This window comes from Prionailurus bengalensis, chromosome E2, assembly GCF_016509475.1.
Source record: "Prionailurus bengalensis isolate Pbe53 chromosome E2, Fcat_Pben_1.1_paternal_pri, whole genome shotgun sequence".
Taxonomy (NCBI): domain Eukaryota; kingdom Metazoa; phylum Chordata; class Mammalia; order Carnivora; family Felidae; genus Prionailurus; species Prionailurus bengalensis.
Genome location: NC_057352.1, coordinates 2,588,614 through 2,606,957, shown reverse-complemented (window position 1 = coordinate 2,606,957; position 18,344 = coordinate 2,588,614). Strand labels below are relative to the sequence as shown.

At 49.4% G+C, this 18,344-nt stretch overlaps 1 protein-coding gene across 1 annotated transcript; it reads left to right on the top strand.

Annotated features, from left to right (window-relative positions):
- The first annotated feature begins 7,845 nt into the window (after positions 1 to 7,845).
- EDDM13 (epididymal protein 13) lies at positions 7,846 to 18,131 on the top strand. The gene is made up of 9 exons (XM_043600109.1): positions 7,846 to 7,908; positions 9,558 to 9,563; positions 10,371 to 10,379; positions 10,964 to 10,972; positions 11,322 to 11,348; positions 12,258 to 12,284; positions 14,417 to 14,544; positions 16,458 to 16,495; positions 17,825 to 18,131. Coding segments are annotated over exons 1-9 (270 nt in total). The 5' UTR covers positions 7,846 to 7,907; the 3' UTR covers positions 17,850 to 18,131.
- The last annotated feature ends 213 nt before the right edge of the window (positions 18,132 to 18,344 follow it).

Here is an 18,344-nt window from a genome sequence, read left to right as displayed (position 1 = left end):
GGTAGGAGATGGTTGCAATCCTCAGGGTGGAGGTGAAGGAGTCGGAGGTATCTAGGAGCAAGGGTATATAAGACTGAATGATAGATGAGGCTGGAGGTTAGGGAAAGAGAGAAGAAAGACTCCAATAATTTCATTCATTCGTTCGTTCGTTCATTCATTCGTTCATTCATTCATTCAGTTTTGCAGTTGGATAATTGAGGCTACCCGTAACCAAGATGTACCACAACTGATTGTTTCTAATGTTTTATTTACTCTTGAGAGAGAGAGAGAGACAGACAGACAGAGCATGAGCAAGGGAAGGGCAGAGAGAAAGAGAGAGGGAGACACAGAATTGGAAGCAGGCTCCAGGCTCTGAGCTGTCAACACAGAGCCCGACGTGGGGCTCAAACCCACGAGCTGCGAGATCATGACCTGAGCCGAAGTCAGATGCTCAACCAACTGAGCCACCCAGGTGCCCCTACAACTGATTTTTTAAACTTTATTTTGAAGTAATTTTAGACGTACAGAAAAGTCACACAACTAGAGTTCCTAAACAGCCTTCTCCCAACCTCCCTTAATGTTACCATCTTACCCAACCTAGTATAGTGATCAAAGCCAGGAGCTCAACACCACTGCAAAACTACTACCTAAATTACAGACTCTATTCAAATTTCACTAGTTTGCCCACAAGTGAGGATCCAGTCCAGGAGCCCACATCTCCCTAAGTCATGACGTCTCCCCAATCTCGCCTTTAGTCCTTAGAACTCGTGGCTGACTTGGCCAATCTTACATGACCTTGACCCTTCCCAAGAAGAGTCTTGGTCAGACACTCTGAAGAATGTCCCATTCTGAGCTTGTCCGAGGTTATCTCACGATCACATTGAGGTTATGCAGTTTGGGCAGGAAAGTCCCAGAAGTGGTGCTATGCCCTTCCTTCTGTGTGCATTTCTTCAAGGATGTTGATGTGTGTCATTACCTGCAATGTTAACCTTGATCACTTGGTTGAGGTGGTGTCTGCCAGGGTTCTCCACAGTCCAGTAACTATTTCCCTCATTGTAATTAATGAACATCATGGGGGGCGGGGATAGTGGGAGACTATGCACAATATCCTGTTTCTCCTCAAACATTTGCCCACCAATTATAGCATCCACCTGTGGATCTTGCCTGCAAAAATGATCATGGTGGTAGTTGCTCTGTGCTGATTTTCTATTTCCGGTATTCCTTCTACATGTATTAATTGGAATTCTTGTGTAAGAAAGAGCTGACCCATATGTTCTCTTTATTTATTTGAGTAGTTACTTATATCATTGTGAACACATGGATATTTAATTAACAAAAAATAACATCACTTTTTGATGGGCAGGAGGGTGATGACCACAAGTTCTCTTTGGGACACGCTATGTTGGAAGAGTCCGTAGGAAGTTCAAGAAATCCACGGGGCGCCTGGGTGGCTCAGTTGGTTAAGCGTCCGACTTCAGCTCAGGTCATGATCTCGCGGTCCATGAGTTCGAGCCCTGCGTCGGGCTCTGTGCTGATGGCTCGGAGCCTGGAGCCTGTTTCAGATTCTGTGTCTCCCTCTCTCTCTGGCCCTCCCCCGTTCATGCTCTGTCTCTCTCTGTCTCAAAAATAAAATAAACGTTAAAAAAAAAAAAAAGAAATCCATAGGTCACGAGTTCTGTGAGAGCAGGGCTTGAGATATCTTGTTAACTCTGGACCAACACCTCTCTCCCCAGGCGGTACCACAAATGCCTACAGGGCAGGGGCTGAGTCTGAGTCACCCACATCACCAACACCAGGCATATGGCAGTGGTCAGAGTCTGTGCCAAATAAGTGTTGGTTGGGTGAATGATGGATGGATGGTGGGTAGACCTGAGTAGTGGTTGGGTTATCTGTCTTCTTGATCATGACAGTGATCTAACACCAAATTCTCTCCCTGCTTCCTGCTCCTGTTGGCATCCGGATGGTTGACACTTCCGCATCCAGTGGCCATTGAAGAAAAAAGTAAGAACTGTGTGAACCCCCAAGTTTGTATTCCCACAGCTAACTAACTCCTCTCAGATTCCTTCTGATGTCAAGACCCCTCAGGGAATTCTGGGGAAAGGTGGGACTTGGGTCTGCCACACAGGCTTTGTCTTGGGAGCAGGGCATAACTCTAAGTGGTAAAGGCAGATAAATGCTCCAAGAAGGAATAAATAAATTAACTGAGATAAGTAATGTTACCATTAACCCTATTCTCTCCCTTGCTTTTATTTTCCATGTCAATTCACCGATTCCTGGTTCTGTTGCCTTTCTAGTCAAACGTAAGTAAGTCCCATCTCCTTCTCCCTACCTCACTAGGGAGCCCTTCAACCCAGAGAAGGGGGCGAAAGGAACAGACAAAAGTTCTGACCACCACATTCAACCAAGGCAGATTCTGGGAGATGCTCTTGGTCCCAACTCAAGCTCCAAACCCAGAATCTGCATATCCAAGGGGGCAAATAAATGGACTTCAGAGAGCCTTTGTAATCTTGCATAAAACTGAGTGTGTGTGTGTGTGTGTGTGTGTGTGAGAGAGAGAGAGAGAGAGAGAGAGAGAGAGAGAGAGGGTAGGGAACTGGTGTGGTTTTCCGGGAATAAGGAATTCATAGATTTGATCAGATTTTCAGTAGGATCAGTGACATGATACAAAAAGTACAACCGAATTGGGCTGGATTGCATGTTTTCATTTGGTGGGTTTTAGACAAGAAAAATATGGTGTAGGGTGGCCAGGCTTCCCTCTTTTCCAAGTATTAACACTCCTGGTCTCCAGTTGAAAACGGGATGATAATTGGTTCCTTCGGCCAACCTCCCAAAACTCAGATGGAGGGGGAGAATTTGGATGCCCCAGGCAGCTGGGATCCCTGGGGGCGTTTGACTTTGGGGTAAATGTGTCTCCAAAGGGGTCCAGGACTCTTAGAACGGGTCACAGCTTCTCTTTCTGGTTCCTTATCCCGTCTTGGGACCTATGGGGTGCCATGAGGTACACAGGACGACTTGATTGATTTCGTATTCTCTCTGAACCTTTATTGGGAAAATGACCCCTGCCGGCCACCATCGGACCTCTCCTTCCCGCTGCTTGAACATCAACAGTGCTGAAAGGTAAGACTCCTGTTCCACCTCTCTCAGTTCGGTTTGATTGCCCGTGTCAGAGAGAGGGTAATTTCTGCTGTCTTTCTTCTCCTGGCTGCAGCCCGGCTCCCAATCTAGAAACATAACAACTCCAGTACTAGATAGAATATCTTTTTTTTTTTTAATGTTTATTTATTTTTTGAGACAGAGTGCAAGTGGGGGAGGGGCAGAGAGAGAGGAAGACACAGAATCTGAAACAGGCTCCAGGCTCTGACCTGTCAGCACAGAGCCCGACGTGGGGCTCGAACCCACGAACCGTGAGATCATGACCTGAGCTGAAGTCGGACGCTTAACCGACTGAGCCACCCAGGCGCCCCCTAGATAGAATATCTTGAAAACAAAATACCATATCCCTTCCTCCCCTCTCCCAACCACACACACACGCACACACACACACATACACACACACACACAATCATCTCTAAATACAAATGCAATTATTATTATTATCACTTACAACATATTACTATTTCTAACATGCCTTGGGCCAGGAATTAGGTTAAGTTCCATGACCCCTCTGTATGCATTCTTCCTTCATTGTTGCCACAGCTCCAAAGGGGACATAATATCTGCATTTTGCAGAGGCATTGTGAGTTCAGTGAGCGGCCCAGGATCACCCGGTTAGTAACACATATAACCAGGATGTCACATTCAACTCCCATGCCAATACTCCTGACGACAAGTTACTACCTGATTACTCTAAGTGATATGGAGGGTGGTTTTGTGAATACAGAATACAGAAGGCTCCCCCAACAGACAGCAGAAGTCCTTGGTATGTAGGAAACCTCACCCCAACCCCACTATGGGTGTTAACATCCCCATTTTGCAGATGAGGATGTAGGGGTTTACAGAGGAGGTCGGAGAGCTCCTGAGGTTGAATTCTTGCACTCACTTACCAGCTGCATGAGGTGTCAAAAGTCCCATGATTTCTCCTGAGCAATCTTCACAGGCAACATGGGGCCAACGGTCTGATCTGAGGGGGGGGTGGCATGAAGTCACCGGAAGTAAAGACTGGGCACTTCCTTCTGGAGTCAGTAACGGCTTGTTCCCCCATCTCTTCCTACCATGGTGGGGGAATGGTCCCTCCCCTCCCCAGCTCACTGAAGCTCCCTCCAAAATCAAATGCAGAGACTCCAGCATCTCACAGAGGTCTGGGTCTCAGCCTCTAACCGCCCACCACGACCCATGGTTGACCCTGCTCCCCAGCCCGTTCCTGACCCTCAGTATCTCATCTTATGTTTGGTCTGTGGCGCCATCTCCGCGATCCTGCCATTCTGTACCGCGTCTGTGACCTTGGCTGCCAACTCCTCTTCTGCATGGGCTGCTGCCAGGAATCCTAGGTAAATACCATGCCACATGAGTGATGGCTTTGGACTGTGAACTTTGGTGGGCGAACCTTGAGCATGAATTTCTGAGCATCAACTATGAGCCTGGACCCATGCTTGGGTGATGGGAACCCAGAGATGGATCAGAGATGCTCGTCCTTGAGAAACTCAGACGCTGGTAGAGAAGAGACACAAATGAACAGATTATATTAGACATGCAGGCTAGTGAAGATGGGGAAAAGGGACAGTGGTGGGTATTGGGGGACACCCTAAATCATGCCTGAGCCACCGTAGCCATACTTCCCAAAGAAGAGAGGTTGTTACATCTGTTGAGTTGGAGAAATCCATTAATTAGGAATATTTCTTTGTCTTGTACTTGCATACCATGTGGTATATCTTCTTCTTCAGGTATGATGAGCAGGTTGTCAACGGACGGTAAGTAGGGAGCCTATATCCTTAGGGTGTTTCTCTTGTCTACAAGGACATGCAGACTTAACAGAGTCATTGAGGTTGTTATTTATTTACTTAAAATAAGTGTGTAATTATCAATTTGTTTATGTCCTATTCATTTGGGAAGAACCATTCAGAGAGCATCCAGTCCCATTTTGTTTCTCTGAGTTTTAAGGTGATAGAAATTTTTCTTGCCGTATGGCACAGTTGGAACTTTCCCTGGTAATTGTTATGCTGTAGATTTATATAAAAAAATAGTATATGCACGTGGAAGAAGTCGAGGGGACATAAAATAAAAGTCAGAATCTCCTCCTCATCCCGTCCCAGGTCTGTCTAGAAATAGCTATGAGTAGTCTCTGGTTTATTCTTAACCAGAAAGAGTAACACATATGTATGGATATCCTCAACCGTCTGGGGTAAAGAGGGTATGCATTTCAGTGGCAGAACTCGTCTCTTTCCTTCAGATACCTGAATGATATTTCACTGATTCACGTCATTTAATGGGTCTTTTCTGTTTACGGGACTTTTGTTTACCTCTTATTTTCGTTTCAGTTTTGCTTCAGTTCATGTTTATGCCATTGTGAGCAGTGCTACAACAATATCCTTGCACTTTTTGGATTTTCTCATGTTTGCATGTACTTATGTGTGAGATACACTCCTAACAGGGAAACGACTGGGTCAAAGGGCACTGGCATTTAAAATTTGGACAAAGGAGGGGCACCTGGGTAGCTGAGTTGGTTGAGCGTCCAACTCTTGGTTTCAGCTCAGGTCATGATCTCATGGTTCGTGGGTTCAAGCTCACGTTTGGCTCTGCGCTCACAGCTCGGAGCCTGGAGCCTACTTCGGATTCTGTCTGTCTGTCTGTCTGTCTCTCTCTCTGCCCCTCCTCTGCTTGTGCTGTCTCTCTCTCAAAAATAAATACACAAATAAGCATTAAAATAGAATAGAATAGAATAGAATAGAATAGAATGAAAATAAAATAAAAATAAAATAAAATAAAATAAAATAAAATAAAATAAAACACTTGGACAGAGGATAAACAGATTTACACTCCCATCAACAGCCAACAAGAATGCTTATGTCTCCACACGTTTGGTCACACAGGGAATTATATAACTTTTTGATTTTTCAGTGGTGGGATGGCTGAAAGAAAATGGATCCCCATTTTGTACAAATGGAGAGACTGGACATCAGTGGGGGTTCTTGCCCTCTCTCCTTCCCTTCCTCCTGCGTTGCCTGCAGGACAAATAATTCAGCTCTCCCTGACTCCCGTCCTCAGATAATCCATTCACATCAGCCCTCTGTGGACCAGACCACCCTCCTTGGAAGGGCAGCTGCACTTTGTAAAAAAGTAAAATGTGTTTCTTCTTCCAAGTGCCAAGCACCTGTCGGGAAGCAGAAGATCAATGTAATAAAGCCATTATTAGGTGTAATACCCTCAACCTGAGTCATAGGCTCACGGGGCTGGAGATCATGTGACCCAGTATACAGCTGGGGAAACTGAGGTCCACAAAGAAGCAGACTATCAGGAGTAAACTGGAAACTAACAAAAGTTTCATTAAGCACCTTAACAAAGCCAGTGTGTGTTTAGGGCTTCGCGTGCATTGTTTCTTTAGCTCTTAGAAAAGAGGTAGATGCCATCATCATCTAAAGTGACCCTGTTTGCCCAGGACATTCCTGGTTTTAGCATGAAAACACTCTGCTGGGAACCCCTCCGGTCCCGGGCAAGCCTGAATGCCTGGTCATCCTGTTAGAATTCCATTTTTACGACAAGGACATTGAGGCACAGAGAGGTGAGGTAAGTTGCCAAAGATCACAAAGCTAGTGTTTGTACAGCCGAGATTTGGACATGGGTCCAAGCCTTTCAGTGCTGCATGGCTATTCTCAGGATGAAGTCTGAGGGCTTTCAAATCGCCTACAAGGCTCTGCTCCAGATACACTTGTGCGTGGTCATCTTATATCATCGTGCCCCTATGTGAGTGTGTGTGGGGGGGTCTCTCGCTATCATTCCAAAGCCTGGGCTCCTCCCCACCCAGGACCATGCCCATGCTGTTCCCTCTGCCCGGATGCTTTTCTCTCCCTGCTTCCAAGCAGAGTCACATGGTTAACCCCAATCACGTTTCAGGTTTCAGGCACAGCAGCGATGCCTCCAGGGCGCTTTCCCTGGCACCCCCACAAGGTCAGCCACCACCACCGGCTTACAGGCTCCCCCTGCCCCCTGCAGGTTTACCCAAACACACTCACCCTGCTTGTACCCCATAGATGACCCTTGTCACTGCTTCCCTGAGCATAAGGACCTTGCCTGCTTTGCTGTTCGTGTGTCCTCACATAGTAGATGCTCCGCCAAGATTTGTGGGGGAGATGGGGCGCCTGGGTGGCTCAGTCGGTTGAGCGCCGACTTCCGCTCAGGTCATGACCTCACGGTTTGTGAGTTCGAGCCCCGCATCGGGCTCTGTGGTGATGGCTCAGATCCTGGAGCCTGCTTTGGATTCTGTGTCTCCCTCTCTCTCTGCCTCTCCCCTGCTCGCTCTGTTTCAAAAATAAATAAACATAAAAAAAAAAGATTTGTGGGAGGGAATGATGGAGCAAACGGTGGAGTCTGAGTCTTCATCTGTCTCATCCCCAGTGGTCTTTCCACCACTGCTCTCTTCTGACCAGTCAGGGACACTCCTTTGCTGGTGTCTAGGATCCCAGTCTTTTTTTTTTTTTTTTAAATGTTTATTATTCCTTGAGAGAGCATGAGCAGGGGAGGGGCAGAGAGAGAGAGAGGGAGACACAGAATCCGAAACAGGCTCCAGGCTCTGAGCTGTCAGCACAGAGCCCGATGTGGGGCTCGAACTCACGAACTGTGAGATCATGACCTGTGCCAAAGTCAGACGCTTAACCGACTGAGCCACCCAGGCGCCCCTAGGATCCCACTCTTAATGCCTATGTCTCTCTCTACCCTACACCTCCCTCGGAACCTGGCTGCCTGCATTCTCCCCTCCAGATAGGACAGAAGAAGAAAGTGAGTACTGTGACCATTTTGACTCTGTGTCCTTGAGATCATACTCGTAACTTTCTGTGGGCAAGGGTGGGTGCAGACCCTGGTGTTTAGATATTGGCCTGGGGTCAGGAGCATAATCAGTACAGGCAGATTCCACCGAAGGATCTAAGCTGCAGTGTCCTGGCAGATGTTTAGCAACTGCCTCTTGGGGAGAAGGACAGGTGGGAAAGGGTACATGTCTACTGCTCCTCCGAGGCAAAGACTTGCCCTAGAAGAAAGGTCTGGGACACAGTTGGGCTACACAAATGTTTCTTAAAGGAAAAGAATGTTCCCTACAACTGCCAATGCGTGGTACTTTTGCTCATTGGAAGGAGTCAAAGAGAAATAATATTGGAGCATCTATCTCTGTCTCATAATGGCACTGTGAGCCAGATGGAGCCTAGGTTAGAAGACGTGGTTCCCCAAACGAGCTGATAATCAGAAACTTGAAAGAACAAAACACAAATTTCTGTATTCCACCTGCAATTTGGCATGAGAATACCAAAGAAAGGGATCTTGAAATCTGTTCTTTCAGAAGGTTTCTCAGGTGATGTGATTCAGATGGTTTGGGAACCAATGAACTAGATAGAGTAGCAGTTGGCAAACTACCACCTGACCCGCTGCCTGTGTTTTTTTTTTTAATAAAGTTTTATTGACACCTAGTCACACACATTCGTTTATGTATCCTCTATGGCTGGTTTCTGGTTGGAAAAGCAGTTGAGTAGTCATACTCAGATTGTGTGGCCTGCAAAGCCTAAAATAGATACTATCTGGCCCTTTACAGAAGATGTTTGTTGACCTCTGAGACTTTGTTTAAAATTAAGAGCCCATCTCAGGTCTACCTAACGAGTCAGGACATCTGGGGCGGAGCTTAAGGCTCCTTGTTTGTAATAAGCTTCCCAGGTGTTGATTCTTAATACACATATGGACCCACCAACTTCAACTCAACAAGCAGATTGTTTAGGTGGGGCCCATCATGATTTATGGGGGTGAAGTGGACAAATAAAGAAGTAGTGCTCCCCCCTTCATCTCCAGTATCAGCCTCAAGTCCCGCTTCTACTCGCCCCTTGAGAATGAGAGGCGGGGATTCACTGGTACCCACCTGCATTGGGTCACTGTCTGGCTCTCCTAGAGACCCCTAGGAACTGTATGAATCTCCCTTCTTTCACTTATAGAGCAAGGTAATGATATCCTTATTATTTTAAGATAGCTTCCCTATGACCGTGAGATAGCTAGGTATTTAATAACATACAATTAAAACAAAAAGGAGTACACACACACACACACACACACACATACACAAAAACCCTGATGAAATCTGAGTATGTTCTACAGTTCAGTTACCGGTATTGTGCCAATGTTAACTTACTGGTTTTGATAAAGTACTACGGTCATGTAAGATGCCACCATTGGGAGAAGTTGGATGGTGGTTACACAGGACCCCTCTGTACTATTTTTGCAATACTTTGTGAGTCTATAAATAGTACACAATAAAAAGTTAAACGCAACTTTAAGATTACTTAAGGAAGGAATAATGGAGTGTACTTGGGGAGGTATTAATGTTATCCTACTCTCTTGCTCTCTCTTTTCCATATTGACGTCCTGACTTCTGGTTCTGCGGTGCCCTACAGTGAAAGGTAAGTTAGTTTTCCCTTTTCTAGGGGTAACTGGGATGTCTTTGGGTGCTATGAAGTATAGAAAACAAGAATGAGAAGGGGATCTTTGTTCTCTTTGATTCAGGGACCAGGTTGAGAGACACCCTCTGCTAAGGGAGGTCACAATCCACTGCCCCACAATCCACTGCCCCACCCCTACGGGACGAACTGTAGGGGTCCACATGACCCCTGAGGCTGCAGGGAAACTGAGAGAGGGTGTCTGGGACGCAGGTGGGTTGAGGCTGCAGGTGTGACTGGGTATGGAAGCACATATGCATATAAGGTCCCCAGATTTTATCAGACTCTCAAAAGCCAACGACCACTGCCATAGAATACAAGGATGTATTGAGTTTTGTGTATGTGTGCAAAGAGCTACTGGATAAAGAGATCTTGAGAGTGTAGCCTACTCTTTCCTCCACCTGTCTCTCACCTGATCCTCAGGAGATAGATGAGATAAAAAATGGGTCAAGGGGATCCTTTGCTGTTAATCCTCTTAATTTCTGGGGGATGAATCCCCAAGGAAAATGGTACCCAGGGATTCTGGCCACCTGGATAAATGTGTCTCCAAAGGGGATAAGTGTAAGTCAAAGCAACCCACCCTAGTCCCCAGCGCATCCCATGAAATCTGGGGGGTACCCTCCTTTCCCTCCTATGGGGGGGCCTCTTTTGAGAACCATCAGGGTGGGGTGAGCTAAGAAGGAACCATTAACACCTTCTTCGCCTTCTCTGTTTCTGTCACTGCCCAATGACCCCTTCTGGATTCTCTCCTTGCTGCTCACATCTCAACAGTATTGAAACGTAAGATTCTTATTTCACATTGCTCCCCCATCCTCCACTTTGTTCCCTTTCTTATCTCTGCTAAAGGGTCCATTCCTAGCCAGGGATCATCTCTTGGATAATTTTTTTTTTTTAACCCAGGGACTTGAAAAACTAGCTGTACTACTTTGACTTTCAAAAAGGTGGGGTATCCTCTGGGAACCAAATCAGGGCTCCCCACAACTTGTTCACAAAGTAGGCATTATTCACCCAAAGTGTGCAAGGTGCTGACAACATGGGGACACTAAACACATGGAGAGGGATGGTGGCTGCCTGCCCAGCCTAACCCTGACCCAATGCAAGTCCCTTAAGCCATTTGATTTCCTCTCTGACCCAGACAATGAGGCTTTCAAAGGTCTCCCCTGCTCACTGCTAAGTCCTTAACTGATCACAAGCCACCTGGGCTCTGTCCTCATGTGTTCCCAGTCTCCCCATCTTATCTGGTGATTTGTTTCCTCCTTATGGCCTCATCGCTCATGACCCCATGGACTCAACACTCTGGACCTTGTCTGCCACCATGGTCTTGCCTCCTGGGACCACCCTTTTACCTGGATGGGTGACCTCAGAGATCCTAGGTAAAAATCTCACTCCATGCATGCCCTGGGATTTTGGTGAGAATATCTTGTCTGGTGAGAATATTCTTTGACACTTCAGTATGTGCCAAGACCATGCAGGGCGGTGGGAACCCCAAAGATGAATCTGACATGCTCAGACTTGTACATGAGCTCATAGTCTACTGGGGGACAGGTGGTTATTATGCAATATGGGTCAACGTCCTGCCTGTGGTGGCAAGGAGAAAAGGTGCCCGCAACCCAGCAGGGCTTCTCGGAGGAGAGCTAGCTTGTGGCGAGCCTGTTGAACCTGTGGACCCGAGAGCACTCGTCATGCTGCTTTTTGTAATTCAGTCTGTGTTGTCTTCCTTAGGTTTGCTGAGCCTCCAGGTGCTAAGCGGTAAGTAGTGACTGTGCTGTTTGGGTCCCACTATTTGTTCTCACTCCTGTGCACAGAAACACAGAGCTCTTTGCTTTTTTAATTAGTGTTGGAAGAGCCTTTAGATATCACCAAACCCTACGCTCTCTCTCCTCATCGTTACCATCATAAATGGTTTAACATTTTTGTCATTCATCCAACAAACGCTGGTTAATATTAGCTCCTCTGTGCTAAGTCCTGTTCTAGGTGTTGGGGAGATAGCAGGGGACGAAACACACAGAAATCTGTGCCTGGATGGACCTTGCATTCCAGGGAGAAGAGAAAGAAAACAAATAAATAGGGTAGTTCAGTCAGTTAAGTGTCCGACTTCGGCTCAGGTCATGATCTCACGGTTTGTGGGTTCAAGCCCCGCGTGGGGCTCTGTGCTGACAGATCGGAGCCCGGAGCCTGCTTCCATTCTGTGTCTCCCTCTCTCTGTCCCTCCCTTGCTCGTGCTCTGCCTCTCAAAAATAGACATTAAAAAGAAAAAAAAAGAAGGGGGTTAAGAGTCTGTTGGATGTTGATGAGTCTTAGGAAAACACTGGAGAAAGGAAGAGGGAAATAGAGCTGGGACAGGTTGACAGGTGTTTAGAGGGTGATGATGGAAAGTGACATTTCAGCAAAGACCTGAAGGAGGGAGCCAGTCGAGTACACAAGAGTGCTCCAGGCACAGGGAACAGCATGTGCACAGGCCACAAAGGAGGAGAGTGCCTAGGAACAGCGCAGGGAACAGCGTGAGGGAGGAGAGTGGCTGGGAACCGAGGGACAGCAAGGAGACCAAGGAGGTCACTGCATCCCCCTCCCTCCCCAGGCACTAGAAGCACTATATCCATCCATCTCAAGCTCCCTTACTGATTTCCTCTCCTCCTCCTCCTCCATGTTCATCTTTAGAAGAAACAAATGATTGCAAGGAAGCAGGTAAGTCATGGATCCGCTAAAATCCAACAGCCCCATGGAGAAGACCCCAGGTAACCGCGGGCACAGCTCCAGTACCTGTGAAGGTGTCCTTCTGAAGGGCATCCAAAGCCTTCTGTTCCTTTGTGCCACTCGTGGGTGCCAAGGAGGCCCCACCCACTGAGGTAGGTGTGGGAAACATTCCTGTTCCCCCTGGAAATAACACGTAAGTCCCGAGTGTCAGGGCCGCGTGGCCAAAAAACCAAGAGAGGGGAAACCAGGCGATAAGAGCGAGCCTCCAGGGGACCCAGAGTTTGGCCATAAGCACTTTAAAAAAGCTTATGATTATCAAGTTCACAAAAATAGATGAGTCATTTCACCAGAGAGTTATAATTTGTTTAAAAAAAAAAAGTCAAAAAAAAAAAAGAAAGTCAAACAGCCATTCTAGAATTGAAAATATGTAACCGAAATGAAGAGTTCAGGGGTTGGGCTTAGCAGAAAGCACGATTAGTGAGCTAGAAAATGGGTCAAGAGAAATTATTCTAAGTGCAGAACAACGGATAAAAGAATAGAAAAGTACAGAAAAGGGGCGTCTAGGTGGCTCGGTAGGTTAAGCGTCTGACTCTTGATTTGGGCTCAGGTCATGATCTCACGGTTCCTGAGTTCGAGCCCCATGCAGGGCTCTGTGCTGACATTGTAGAGCCTGCTTGGGATTCTCCGTCCCCCTCTCTCTCTGCCCCTGCCCTGCCCTGCTCTCTCTCTCTCTCTCTCTCTCTCTCTCTCATTCTCTCTCAAAAAAAATGAACAGTTTTTTTAAAAATTAAAGAAAACAGAAAAAAGCATAAAATAAGAGACTTATGAGAACTGGTGAAAATTTGTAACACATGTGAAATGAGAATTTAAGAAGGAAAAGCAAGAGAAAATGAAGCTGAAGTGATAGCTCAAGAGTTAATGGCTAAGAATTTTGCGTCCTGATAAAAAAATAACCATCAAGCAACAGATTTTAAAAGCTCTGAGAATGCCAAAGGGAATGAATATAAAGGAAACCACTTCTAGGAACACTGCCACAAAATAGTTTAAAACCACACAGGGAACATTTTTTTTTTTTTAATGTTTATTTAGTCTTGAGAGCGAGAGAGAGAGAGAGACAGAGCGTGAGCAGGGGATGGGCAGAGAGGGAGGGAGACACAGAATCCGAAGCAGGCTCCAGGCTCTGAGCTGTCAGCACAGAGTCCGATGTGGGGCTCGAACCCACAAACTGCGAGATCATGACCTGAGCCGAAGCTGGACATTTAACTGACCGAGCCACCCAGGTACCCCTGGAATCCCCACCCTATTAATAGAAAGAGGGAAAAAAATCATATTATCATCTCAACAGATACAGAAAAAAAAAAAAAAGATAAAATCCAAGAGTCATTCCTGATTACAAAATAAAATCCCAGCACACCAGGGATGGAGAGAGAACATCTCCATATGACAAAGAGAAGCCCCCCGCAAACTCACAGGGAACAACCTGTTCGATGCGGACATCGTGACAGATTTCCCAGCCCCCAGCTCGTGAATGGACGGCTTTCCGGGTCACCACTTCTATTGCCCATCGTACTGGGTGTTCCATCCTGTGCACGTCCTATCCAGGCAAGAGAAAGGGCCTGAAAGTCAGAAAGGAAACCCATTTTACATAGATGTTACTTTGTACCTACACGGTCCTAAAATGCTTATTGCAAAAATTTGGGGCTTTCTGTATGTAATACTTGAACAAGATGTTTCGGATGACAAGGGCAGGGAAGGACGTTGGGGAGGTGAAAATCACATTAGGTCTGAAGCGGGGAGGCCGCATGCTCATATCTGGGTGTTAGAAAGACCCTCCTGGCACCCTCATGGAGGCTGGAGGAGGCTCGAGGGACAGAAAGGTGAGCAGGAGGCTGGTGAGGAATCGGGGAGGACAGCACGTGTAGCTGGCTGCTTGTCGGGTGGACAGGAGGGATGGGAACCGGCAGCAGGAGACCAAAATTTCAGTTCAGGGCGTCAGGTGGAGATGTGGTGCGGAGAGGTCAGGAGGGGACTTGTGCTGGGAACAGAGATTTCGGAAGGGCAGGGATTTCTGGATGGGGACGGGCATATCCTCAGCGTGCATCCTTCCCACCGGCTTCTCCCAGGGAAGATTTCCCTAGCCACTGCCACCTCCACCAAGAAACCACCCACGAAACGGACCAGATGGAACTTGTTGAAATGCACTTATATGATGGTCACCTTCCTGTTCGTGTCCTACAACAAAGGAGACTGGGTAAGAAGGAGCCTGTTACCTTTGAGGGGGGAGGAGGAAGGGGGCAGGGAGGAGGGAGGAGGGAGGAGGAAGGGAAAGGGAGGAGGGAGGTGGGGCAGGAAAGAGGGAGGAGGGGGACCAGGGAGGAGGGAGGAGCAGGGAGAAGGGAGGGGGTAGGGAGGAGGGAAAAGGGAAGAAGGATGCCAGAGACAGAGATGGAAGGCACAGAGAAGGGAGGGAGTGAAGGAGGTGCCAAGCAAGGGAAGGGGTAGGAAGGAAGATCCCCCCACTCTGTAAATCGAGTCACCCCTCCCTCACTGTCTCTCTCCCCCCTACCTCCACCCCTCCACCACCAGGCTTGGCTAGGAGACACTCCCTTCTGCACTAACACGGCCTCAGAGACTCCTCTGAAATACTACCATTCATTCATTCTCTCTCCCCCCCCCCCCTCCATGTAAATAAGGTAGGTTCTTAAGGACCAAGTCATTTCCCAAGCAGTAAGTAGAGGTCTGGGGGTAGAGGTTAGGGGGGGCGGAGGCATGGAAATATTACCTGCAAGAAATGGCCAGTAATCATTCATTTCATCCGCAAACTCAAATATTTACACATGCAGCAGGTCCCTTGCTGGGTGCCGGGACTACAAGACCCCACAAGGTCCCTGGACCCCACAAGCTCACAGGATAGGGGCAGGACAGAAACAAAACAAACAGTGAGCTCCAGGAAAGGAAGCGAATCAGGGGATCTGTCAGAGCACGCAAAGCGGTGGGCTGCTTTACTGGAAAAGGCGAGCTGAGCTGGCGGAAGCTCAGGGGCGAGCTGAGCTGGTCCCTGCCTTGAGAGCTGCAGGGACAGCCGTCCTGAGCAAAGGGAACATGCGAGGCAAAGACCCCGAGGCTGAACTGCACTGTGTGCCTCTGAGGGACCAAAGGAAAGTGTGCATGAGTTGGGAGAGCCAGAGGGCGTCCAGGTCACAAAGGGGCCCCATAGACCATGGCGAGAAGGAAGTTTTATTCTAAGTTTGGTGGAGAGCCATCCACAAGATCTGACATCAAGTAGGAAAGGGTCAGTCTGGATGCTGAATGAGGACAGGGCAAGAGCGGAAGCAGAGAGATGAGAGAATGAGGTCCGAGTGGCCCGGCAGAATACCTGGTGATGAGGTAGTGGAGATGAGGAAGACCACCTGGTGGTTCTATAAGAAATGCTAATGGGGGGGCGCCTGGGTGGCTCAGTCCTTTGAGCGTCAGTATTCAGCTCAGGTCATGACTTCTTGCCTCACGGCTCTTGAGTTCGAGCCCCTGAGCCCCTCGTAGGGCTCTGTGCTGACAGCTCAGCTCAGAGCCTGGAGCCTGCTTCGGATTCTGTGTCTCCCTCTCTCTCTCTCTGCCCCTCCCCTGCTCACGCTCTGTCTCTCTCTGAAACATAAAATAAAAATGCTAACGGGTTGCATGTGAGGGACGAGGAAAATGGCACCAACGAGATGAGCCTCAGGCTTGGACTTGGGCCCTTGGTTAGACCGGTGGTTCTCCAGTGGGGCAACCTTGCCCCTCAGAGGGCACAGCAGCATCTGGGGATACTGTTGGCTGTCATGACTGGGGACGGGGTGCTACTGGCCTTTAGTGGGAGGAGGCCAGGGATCCTGCTCCACATCCTGCATTGCATAGGCCAGCTACCCCCAAATAAACAGTGATCCAGCTCAAAATGTCAGTAGCGATCAAGCTGAGAAACCCCAGGGGAGAGGACGGTGTTACTGATGAGGATGGGAAGAGCTGGCTGGAAGATGGGACAGAAGGTGGGAGGTGAGGGCGACAGACCAGCAGGCCCTCAGGGTGTCACAGCAACAGGGAAGGGGAGAAAGCCAGGGGAGGAACTTGACCTACCTCACCCCTCCTGTTTCTTTCTCTGTTTCCGGTTCACTTCCTCGTCAACCACCCAAGTGTTACTGTCACTCCTGCAGCACGGAAGTGGACATCAGGTACGTGACGGACAGAAGGGCATTTTCTCCTCCCAGCCCCTGGTAACCACCACTCAACTCTCTGTGTCCGCATGGCTTGGCCCGTTCTGGACGGATAGCGTCATAGACGTGGAACCACACACCACGTGGCCCGTGTCACGCTTTGCGCTTTCCAGGTTCATCCAGGAGGTGGCAGGGGTCACGTGTCCGTTCTTACGGTGGCCGAGCAGTCTGGGTACACCTCATCGGCCGGCGGGACCACATTTCGTTATACGTCCCCCAGAAGGGCATTTGAGGTGTCTTCCGCCTTTTGACAGTTGTGAATAGTGCTGCTGTGGACATCTGTGTCCAGGCCTCTGTCTGAACACTTGTTTTCAGTTCTTCCGGGTACACACTTGGCCGCGGGGTTGCTGCTGTTGAACCTGATTGAGGAGCTCAGCAAGCTTTTGTTGAGCAACGATTCTATGGTGGATCCTTGAGTAGCTAAAACGGCTAAATGGTGAATTTTATGCCATGTGGATTTTACCTGTTTTAAAAACCTATAAAAAGTGGGGGAGGCTGTATTTTGAGGACCCCTGCACTGCGCTGTGAGACCCTCTGGGAGCAAGTCCACCGGACGGATGTACCCTGGGGACCCCAGCACGCACAGCAGACCCTGTATACTCGCTCCCTGCTCCAACCTGGCGAGGCTCCAGTGTGCCAGGCTGGGGGTACCGGAGCCGGGGGCGCGGTGCTGCAGGGGGCACGGAGGGGCCGGGGGCGCAGAGCGGCCGGAGTCACGGAGAAGCGGGGTCACGGAGGGGCGGGGTCTCAGAGGGGCGGGCGTCCCGAGGGGCCGGGGTCATCAAGGGGCGGAGTCACAGAGGGGAGGGCGCACAGAGCTGCCGGGATCACGGAGGGGCGGGGTCACGGAAGGGCCCGGGGTCACGGAGAGGCGGAGTCTTCGAGGGGCGAGCACCCCGAGGGGCCGGGGTCACGGAGGGGCGAGCACCCCGAGGGGCCGGGGTCACGGAGGGCCGGGGTCACCGAGCTGCCGGGGCACAGACGGGCTGCGGCAGGGGAGGCCCTCGAGGTCACGGAGAGCGCCCTCTGGAGGGTGACTGGCAATCAGGTGAGTGTCCTGGAAGACCGGACGGTGACAGACGGAACTGGAGGGGCGGCCTCCTCCCTCCGCGTGGTCGCAGGAACCCTTCGGAGGGGGAGGCACCTGCTGGGAGTGACCAGGTGGAGCCCCCCCCCCCCCCCCCCCAGCTCAGACCCCGGGACGCGCGTTCCAGTCGGTGGAACCACCAAGCGGCGGCGCAGAGCGAGGCACATCTACCTTTCTCCCTGTCCTCTTCCCTCCCCCAGGAACGACCCCTGCTGCTCTTTCTAGCGACCCTGCTCCGTCCCCTCTGGGCGGTCGCCAGTCCTTCATCTGCCCGCTAGTCTCTCCTCCAAGAACCCTGTCTGCCCGGGACCGCCAGTTTGGAGAGTGACGGACTGGGTCCTCTGAGGGGTGACACCTGTCTCTGCAGGAAGGTGTCCCTGAGGGTCCTGAGGAGGTGGACCCAGGGCGAGCGAGGGCCCTCAGGGGGCTTTCCACACCGCTGTCCCTGGCCTCTTCTCACCTCCCCCACTGTTTCTCTAATTAAATGTACACTAATTGAGACCGTGAGGGCTCAGTTCTTCCATTCACGCGACACTGAGAATTAATACCTTGGCGGGGGGAGGGAAGGGGGCCAAGAATCATGTATACCCCTTAATTCTGGCAATCACCCCATGAAGAATTCTGTTATGCTGTCCCTGTTACAGGTGAAGAAACTATAGCCCAGAGGGATCGATAACTTGTCCAAGGTCACACAGATGACAGGTTTGACTCATTCCAAAG